We start from the raw sequence: 9,962 nt of genomic DNA, 5'->3' as shown, positions 1-9,962 counted from the left end.
TATAGTACTGTTTGTGAATATTGTATCATGGATATAACGGAAAAATTAGGAGATGTGAAAAATAGCACAGTTGCAGGTGAAACTCTCTTAGCAATAGCAGAAGCAACAAGTTTGGAATATGTGGCAGATGAAATAGTAGCATTTGCTTTTAATCAAAAGAATCCAAAAGTTCAACAAGAAACATTAATGTTATTGTGTAAAGGTCTCACAGAATTTGGTTGTGTGTAAGTCAAGAATAAAATTAATATAATTTTACTATATAAGTGAGTAAAATAGTATATTAGCATGTAACATGTTTTAGTATTAATGTCAAATCTTTGATGGAAAATATCAAAAAAGCAGTTGCAGCTACAAATCCTAGTGTTCGTACAGCAGCTATTACATTATTAGGTACATTATATTTATTTATGGGCAAACCTTTACTTATGTTCTTTGAAAATGAAAAACCTGCCTTGCGTCAACAAATTGAACAGGAGTGTGAAAAGGTAAGCTTTTATTATTACGGTAATTCATTGTTTATCAAAACATAACTGACATCTTCTTAGATTGTGTGCCTCATCCAATATCTTCATCGCTTTTGACAGTATAACAAAAATGTTAATAGGAAAAAATTTCAAAAGTAATATATATGGCATATGGTAACAAGTCGTTTTTTGGGAGTTATGAAAACATAATAAAAAATTTATTATTGTTTTTACAACAATGACAATAATTTTGACATTTCGGAAAGGATGATCTTAAATAAAATTACTTTTTCACAACAACAACACTACAATAATATTTTTCTTTAACATTGTTTCATATTGTCAAAAGAAATGTAGATAATCAAAATGTTTAAGTTATATAAGACATGCTGTATGAATTAAACTTTACGTCTGATATCAAATAATCTTGTTACTAAAAAATTATTATATATTAGCATAATGGTGAAACTCCGCCTGTTCCAATTCGTGGAATAAAAAGCAGAAAAAATAAGATAAATGATGATGATGATGATGATATGGAAATGGATAAAAAATCTAGTAGTAACAGTGAAATTGATATTAATAACTTAATTCCACGTGTTGATATTAGTAGCCAAATTACAGAAGGCCTTCTTAATGAATTATCTGATAAAAATTGGAAGGTAAATACTAATATAATAGTATTTTAAGATGTAAAATTATTTATAAATGTAAATAAGTTTTGTTTAAATTAGGTGCGAAATGAATGTTTACAAAAAATAAATGCTATTATATCTGAGGCAAAATTTATAAAAGGCTCCATTGGTGATTTACCACAAGGTTTAGCGTTACGATTGGTTGATAGTAACAGCAAAATAGCTCAGTCGACTTTAGGTATATGTCAAGCATTAGGTGCAGCAATGGGTCCTCCGGCAAAGCAACATATTCGGGTCCTTTTTCCTGGTTTTATACAATGTTTAGGCGATAATAAAAACTGGATTAGAACTGCAGCAATTTCTTGCATTAACACATGGGGAGATCAATGTGGTTACAAAGAATTTTTTGATGGTGAAATGATTGGAGATGCGTTAAAATCTGGATCGCCAATACTTAGAGCTGAGGTCTGGAATTGGTTAGCACAAAAATTACCATTGATTCCTGTAAAACAAATACCGAAAGAAGAACTTCTTGTATGTATTCCATATTTGTACAACAATTTAGAGGATCGTAATTCTGACGTACGGAAAAATGCTCAAGAAGCAGTTTTAGGATTTATGATCCATCTTTCTTATGAAGCTATGGCTAGAAATACTGAAAAACTAAAACCTGGATCAAGAACAGTAGTACTTGCTGCGTTAGATAAATCTCGACCGAATTTACCTATGAAACCTCTACCAAAAAAACAAGTCCCAGAAGAAAATAATCAGAAAGTTGTTAAAAGTGCTGGAGCTTTAAAAGCTACAAAAACAGTAGCAAAGCCTAAACAAAATCAATCAACATCAAAACCTGGTAGTGCTCGTAAGAAAGATGATGATGTAGATACAAGTCCTTTATTGGCTACTAATAATCTTAAACATCAAAGGGTGATTGATGAACAGAAATTAAAAGTTTTGAAATGGAACTTCACTACACCCAGAGAAGAATTCGTTGAACTTTTAAAAGAACTTATGACGGCTGCAAATGTGAACAAAACTTTATTAGCAAATATGTTTCATTCAGATTTTCGATATCATCTTAAAGCCATTGAGGCATTAACTGAGGTAATTTAGTTAAAAAAGTAACACGTTCAAAGGATTTATTGAACTATTTCAAAAAATATTAACATTCTATCGTAATATTTTTAACGTTTTCATATATTCTAGGATTTGCCTGATAACAGCAAAGCATTGGTATCAAATTTAGACCTTATTCTCAAATGGTTAACACTGAGATTTTTTGATACAAATCCTTCAGTATTATTAAAAGGTTTAGAGTATTTGAGAATGGTGTTTAATTTATTAATAGAAGATCAGTATCATATGTTGGAAAACGAGGCCGCATCGTTTATTCCATATCTCATTATCAAAGTAAATTAATTTATATTCTTTTTTTTCAACGACATTCCTTTCTTATTAAATTTTTATGAATATATATTTATATCTGAATGCATAATCATTTTCTGTTTAGATTGGCGATCCAAAAGATGCAGTACGTAATGGTGTTCGTGCATTATTTAAACAAATAGCATTAGTATATCCAGTAAGCAAATTATTTTCTTATGTAATGGAAGGTTTAAAATCTAAAAATGCTCGACAAAGAACAGGTAAATAACATAACGAAAGAATAAATATAGAACATGTAATTAGAAAATACTAAATAATGGTGCACTTTTAGGATGCTTAGACCAACTTGGTTCGTTTATTGAAAATTATGGATTGTCCGTTTGTCAACCAACTGCATCTGTAGCACTAAAAGAAATTGCAAAACAAATAGCGGATCGTGATAATTCTGTTCGAAATGCTGCTTTGAATTGCATTGTTCAAGCATATTTCCTTCAAGGAGAACGAATTTATAAACTTATTGGTCAGGTAATAATTTTATAATTTATATTTATTTCGACTATTATTTACTTTGATTACTATTTAATTACGATATTTCTATAAAATAGTTTTTTGACTTTTAGATATCTGAAAAAGATCAATCACTATTGGATGAGCGCATTAAAAGGGCTGCCAAAAATCGGCCAACAAAATCGGTTTCTACAAGTAGACTTTCCGTACCTTCAAATCCAACTCCTATTCCTTCCAATGAAGATGTTAAAGCAGAATACGAAGAAGAAAATGAGGAAATACCGGAACCACAACCTCCTATACCACCACAACCAAATGAAATGTAAGTGTAGTAAGACGTTATATATTTTTGCATTACAATTTACATTTTTTATGACATTTGTACATAAAATTGTGATTCTCATGCTATATATTTTTAAGACACTATGTTAATGCCCGTGTATATTTTAACTTAACATTCGAGCCTTGTGGTGTTTGCACATGGTGCACCGTCTAGATAATGTTTCGAATGACCACCCAATGTGAATTGAGACTTATAAAATACTCTAACTCTACCGCGTGGTGTTTGAATAAATGAGCTGTTTGCTCCTTGGTTTCCCTTTTCTGACTGTCTGAAGACGACTGATTCTCCAACGTCGCTTCTCGGACGTCCGTAAGACGTTTTTGTATTAGGACACGCTGATTGGTTAAGGGTTAACAATTTCATTCACCAATCAGCGCGTCTAACATCGTCTTCACCGCCCTTAGCGCGCTCTCACCTTGGAAGGGTGGGAGATGGTCGCGTAGGGTGGGCGAAGGTCCCAAAATTCTGGAATTTTGATTCATCGGCAAGCGGACCGTTACATACAGATGTACCGTGTCGCAAGAGACACGAATTATTAAAAATCTAACAAAGCAATTCTAGTGACCCCCGCCAGGATGTAATTAGACACGTGCAAGCAGTAAATGAGAATCCTGAACTCAAAAATAACCTTTCTTTTTCGATCGTGCCATAAACCGTTCCTAAAGAAAACTTAACACTACATCATTTATATCACGCATAATTAATTTCATTGTTTTTAATATCACTCTTAAACTATTAATATCATTAAACAAAGTAATTTTAACATGTGAAGGGTGATAGGAAAGATGTAGTGAGGATAGGCGGAAAAGGAAAGGTAGAGGGCGTTTCGTCCTGGGCCTCCTAGTGGACTCGTCAGTAAGGCTTTCTAGGAGGCCCGTGCCTTAGACGCGGGAGGCATATGAAGGACTCAGGTCGGAAGTTATATACAGTGTGTCTCACGAACTCTGTCCACTTAAATATCTTGGTTATTTTAAACAATACGAGAAAATGTTACTTACAGAAGTTGTAGGGTTTAAGAAACTACATAATATGGTATAAATGGTATTCTTGCAAGTGGAGGCGTAAAGAAGATATAACGATCACCTGTTTTTTTAAATGGAATGTTCAATTTTTTATGCTCGATTTCGATAGATTGGCGTATTCTGAGTATAAATGTACTAAAGTGCATTTGTCCTGAAGCATGTTCGGTCAATTTCTCGTAACCAGTGAGGATTTTGCACTGATCAATAATGCGTGTTATGTAAATTAATACGCCCAGTGCTGGTAAAAGTAGCCTCATCAGTAAGTAGTATTAAAGAGAAAAAATTTGGGTTGATTTGAGCATATCCTCGTATACGTTCCATAATGAAAGTAATAGAATGAAAAAAGTCAAATATCTCAACAACGGTAAGTTTTAGGACAAATGCACCTTAGTACTTTTATACTCAGAATACGCCAATCTATTGAAATCGAACATAAAAAATTGGGCATTCCATTTAAAAAAACAAAGGTGACCACTATATTTTCTATGCCTCCACTTGCAAGAATACCATTTATACCATATTATGTAATTTCTTAAACCCTACAACTTCTGTATGTAACATTTTCTCGCATTGTTTAAAATAACCAAGATATTTAAGTGGACAGTGTTCGTGAGACACACTGTATATACATATATACAAATGGGAGCCTTTATGAGAACTAGCGAGAACTTGCGGTTAGTCCCTCTGGTGACAGAGCACAGGAGGGTCACTACACATGATATATTTTTAAACATTTTATTTTATTGTTTATGTTTGCATGAATTTGCTTTTTAATGATTCTGCAGGCTACATGTAACACGGACTGCAAATATAGCAGCAGAAAGCATATCCGATGAAGTGCAAGAGTCTTGTGAAACTAATGAACCTCATTCAGAAATACTACCAGAAATAAATATACTGCCTCCAAATGATCACCAAGATGATACTAAAATGTTTGTGCTTCTTGTAATTTGTTTTCAGTGTGCTGTATATATATGGTGGCGGGCATATGAGACATAATACATAATTACATCTTTAATCAGTTATTTCATTTGTAGAATAATTGTAACAATTTATTTAACATTATTCGATATACATGCTAGATTTTTTCTTTTTTTAAAGTTAGTCACTTTGTAAAAGTAACAATGTAATAAAATTATAAAAAATAGTAATAAGAATAACTTAATTCTTTTGGTTTAAATTGGTTCAGTTTTAATAGGTGTGTTGAAATATATAATTGTAATGTAGATTATATGTATATACAATATATATTTTATAAAAACATTGCAAAGTAATAGTTTGATGTAAACTTTAATTTTTAGAAGTTCTCCAATATCAGCACAACCAAAAATATCAGGTCCATTTGGACTTGATATGGATTTTCTACGAAGAATAGAATTAAATGCACCAGTGAAGTATCGAAATCCAGTTATTCAGGAAATTAATTGGGATGACCTAGATGAAACTCCAAACCTACTAAATCTATCGAAAGTACCGTAAGTAGTTATTGTTAGTTTTTATTGTAATGGTTATTTAAATTTACTAATTGAAAGAAATAGAAAGTACGATTAATGACTTGTCTCATTTGATTTATCCTAATTTTATATTTGAAGGTAATATTAGCTTAATATTATTGTTGAACACAGTCTGTGTTCAGGGAACAGTAAGCATTTTGACAGAATTTTAATTCTTTGACTGTAGCACACTTTAACACAGAATTATCCGCTGTGTGCGATACGATTTTAGTACATCGTGGCTGAGGCGCATCGTTAAAATCAGAAATGTTATACATTTTACGCGAGAAAAATGCTTATTTGCAACAGTGGAAGTATTATAACATTTAGATATTTCAAAATTTGCAATACATATATCATTTTAGTGTAACAATAAATATATTACACTGTAAGAAAATTGGTCTGCGTATATACAGCATGTTCCACGCAACTAGACGGTAACTAGACATAACTTTAAAACGGTAGAGGGGAGATAACACTTTCAATAGACAAAATTAAATGGTTTTGAATGGTGCTTCACGTGGTGCATATGTTTGCGTATGCTCGGGAAGTGGAAGCGTTTCAAAGATTTCAAGGTCGTCTCTTTCTTTTTAAACGGAACAATATATGCTTTTATACATCAAATAATGTTCTTTCATTCTTTATAAAAAAAATATTACGGTACTTCTGTCGAAAATGATTAGTTTACAAGATATTTTGACTACAACTTTACAACATTGTATTTGGACCCGTGTGTGCTTGAACGTTTCTTCTGCATACATACATATACGTCTTTGCTCATGTATACCTATAACTTCGTAGACAAAATAATATAATTATCAAACATCAATCGGTGTATAAAAAATATAGGTAACATTGAAATCTTTGAAACGCCTCCACTTCCGTAGTAGACATGCACCACGTGATTTACCATTCGAAATCATTTAATTTTGCCTAATAAAATTTTTTTCTACCTTCTATCGTTTTAAAACTACGACTTGGCCCAGTTGTATGAAACACCCTATATAGGTATGGTGACCCTATTTTTTTGGAGAAAATAAAGGACAAATCAGAAACTGTTTCATGTATTAAACAAATTTAACTTTTTTTAATGAATCAGGTTTGTGCTTTAAAAGTTCATAAAACGGCATACAATTCATGTAAAAGTTGCATTTGGTATAAATGTATGCATTCAATGTTTCGATTTTCAATTGGGTTTTTCCCTGGTCCACATATTGTTCACTAATGAAAATACTCGTTCAGTGGAGGCATTAGATCCAGGGAGACATAAGCAAAATTCAACGACTTTTAAAATGTCTTTATCTACAAAGTATTTAAAAATTTCAACCCGGCTACGTTGGCAGTATTTGTCATTTTTCACAAAATAACGAACAAAACATTCATTTTAGAAAAAAAGAATAAATCTAAAGGACAGAGTAGTGAAATAAAGGACTGTTCTTTTAAATAAAGGACTTATGGTCACCGTATGTATAGGTATTTCGTATATAAGGTGCCTTATTTTAATCTATTAATGCACATATTTCGAAAAGTACGCTAGATAGAAGAAAATGCTTTTAGGAGATTGCAGGGGATCGAGGAAGGTATCATATGATGCAAGCAAGATATCGCTAGGAGAAAGCATTAAGGTCAAATGAAGGTCACTGACGTTTCCTTACATGACACGTAGTATATTTTTTTTGTACAAAATGATAGAGGGTAATAAGACAAATTCAACCATACCATTCTATGTGTCACTTTATTGAGGAATTTGTGAAAGAAGGCAACTAAGTTTATTCATACTTTAGTATGCAATATATTGTAAATGATGGTGCTACATCTCACAATGATCATTGTGTTTGGAGCTTTCTGAATAAACGTTATCCACATCATTAGATTGGTCGTGGAGGCTCTATGTCAAATGTCCTGACTTTTAATACACATGAATTTCTTTTTGTGGGGTTATGTGGAAGAAAAAGTCTATTGTTTATCAACCAACAACAATTGATGACATAAAAGAGCAGATTACAAACACAATCCATATTATTACTTCAGAAATACTTAGAGTTGTTTATAATAGATTTTGAAGAAGGATACAAACGTACGTTGATAATCAAATTTTGAACATTTTAACATTTAGGTAATTTCATTAGTTTCGGCGTTTTATTTTACAAATTCTTCAATAAAGTTACACATAAAATGGTACTGAATGTTTTTCATTACCCTCTATCATTTTGTAGAACAAAATATACTATGTGTCATTTAAAAGAACGTAAGTAACCTTCATCTGACATTAACGCTTCCATCTAGCAATCTCCTGCATGTATCGTATTGTGATGTCCGGTTTACTCCAATTCCTCGAAACTAGAAGCAGATATTGGGGTAACACTGAATTAAAACACTTAAGGATCGTCGTTGCGTAGAAACAGAACTTTATTTGACAGAGATTTTGACGTTACGTGACGTGCGCGTAGTAAAACAGAGAATGAATGCGGAAATAGAGAAAATAGGGCTATTTAAGGGTTTAGAGAAGATGGACTTTGGGTTGTGACTATGCAGGAGAGTTGGAAGGTGAAGAGTCCAGTATGAGTAATGGTGAAAGTGGGTGACTCGTTGTAAATACAGATGAAACTAAGGACTAAAAAGGAAAATATTTGAGGGTGTAACAGTATGATGTCTACTTCTGTAACCCCTTGAAAGCATTCATTCTACCCAGCCTACTTTTCGAAATGTTTGTACTAATATATTAAACTATGACACCCTTTATATTGATGGACACGTGACGGCGTATGGGTGATTCCATGCCAAATCGATCACTTTTTGATGTCAACATCAGGGATTTTATTCCAAATGAAACATAATGTAGTACACGTGAAATTGGGGGGGGGGGGGTTAAGTCATCATTTAGCTGGTTTAGAACTTGTTTAAATAATACGGACCTTTGAATTTGGCAATTTTTGCCTATTTTTATGAAAACGGGCTGTGCTTATCAATTTTTATCTCGAAAACTATTGGTCGAATTGAACTCACTCTTTTTATGTTTAATCTAGCAGGATGGCCCTATTTGTAATGATACTTTTATTATTTGAAAAATTGATTTTGTAATACTGAAAATTATAAACAAATTCTTATTTTGTAAATTTCACTGTGATGGGCTAGAGGTGTTCAAATAAAAAAAAAGTATGGTCACATCCCTTGAAATTCTACCTACAAAATGAGCCCTTTTGCAGGATGGAATTTTTAAAATTAGCGTCACAAGGAGCCGGAAAAGGACTGATGTACCCCCGTTTTAGCTAAGCGAGCCACACGTTCTGTTATTACCGTTGGTTGTCTGTACCACTCGTACCAATATTATTATTTATAATAATAATATCTTCTGTTGATATTGTCTTCAAACCATATTGAATGTATAATACTACAGGGTTCGTGCGGTATAGACAATTGACCGTAATAGCAGAGTGCGCGGTTCGCTTACCTAAAACGGGAGATACATTATTCTCTTCCAGCTCCTTGTGACGCTAATTTTAAAGTCTCCATAGTGCAAAAGGGTTTATTTTGTAGGTAGAATTTCAAGGACTGTGACCATATTTTTCATTTAAAGGAGGATGTTAAAAAAGTGCCAAATTTGTAACACTTCAGGCACCTAAAATTTTAAGAAGGCATCATTCTATAAGTCCTAAGGCATCATAAACGCACAATTATTTATCTCAAATGTAATGGGATAGTTATACAAAAAGGAAGATGAAGTTGATGATACTTCGAAATTCGAACTGAAACTTTCTGACTTCAAATGATCATAACTTCGAAATCAATGCATGAAATGAAAAAATTCAAACGCTATTCTATAGAGGAAAGTCAATATTTACGCAGGGTGTCTGTTTTATCTCAATACAGCGAAATATCTTTTAAGGAAGTGATGTTAGGAAAAAAATGTTTTAACAAAAGTTGTTTGGTACGAGGGGGAAAATTATGTGGTATAAATATTTTTTTTGTACCGGGTATGGTGGGGGGAGATTTTAAAGTCAGTTTAATTTTTTTAAATGGAATGCTATATTTTTTTATACATAATATGATAGTGTATGTTAAGACGAGTTCAACGAGGTTTTCATAGAAATAGGCAAAAATTGCCAAATTCA

At 32.4% G+C, this 9,962-nt stretch overlaps 1 protein-coding gene across 1 annotated transcript in view; it reads left to right on the top strand.

Annotated features, from left to right (window-relative positions):
- The window catches only part of LOC108572711 (cytoskeleton-associated protein 5), a 22,233-nt gene that overhangs the window by 6,133 nt on the left and 6,138 nt on the right, over nt 1–9,962 (top strand). The window contains 11 exon segments of the mRNA XM_017935024.1: nt 6–224; nt 302–485; nt 920–1,126; nt 1,199–2,203; nt 2,306–2,509; nt 2,610–2,745; nt 2,817–3,010; nt 3,106–3,314; nt 5,037–5,044; nt 5,178–5,289; nt 5,659–5,832. Of these exon segments, the coding sequence (XP_017790513.1) occupies nt 6–224; nt 302–485; nt 920–1,126; nt 1,199–2,203; nt 2,306–2,509; nt 2,610–2,745; nt 2,817–3,010; nt 3,106–3,314; nt 5,037–5,044; nt 5,178–5,289; nt 5,659–5,832 (2,652 nt within the window).

Source organism: Habropoda laboriosa, unplaced genomic scaffold, assembly GCF_001263275.1.
Source record: "Habropoda laboriosa isolate 0110345459 unplaced genomic scaffold, ASM126327v1 scaffold16, whole genome shotgun sequence".
Classification (NCBI taxonomy): domain Eukaryota; kingdom Metazoa; phylum Arthropoda; class Insecta; order Hymenoptera; family Apidae; genus Habropoda; species Habropoda laboriosa.
This window is presented reverse-complemented; position numbering and strand designations above follow the sequence as displayed.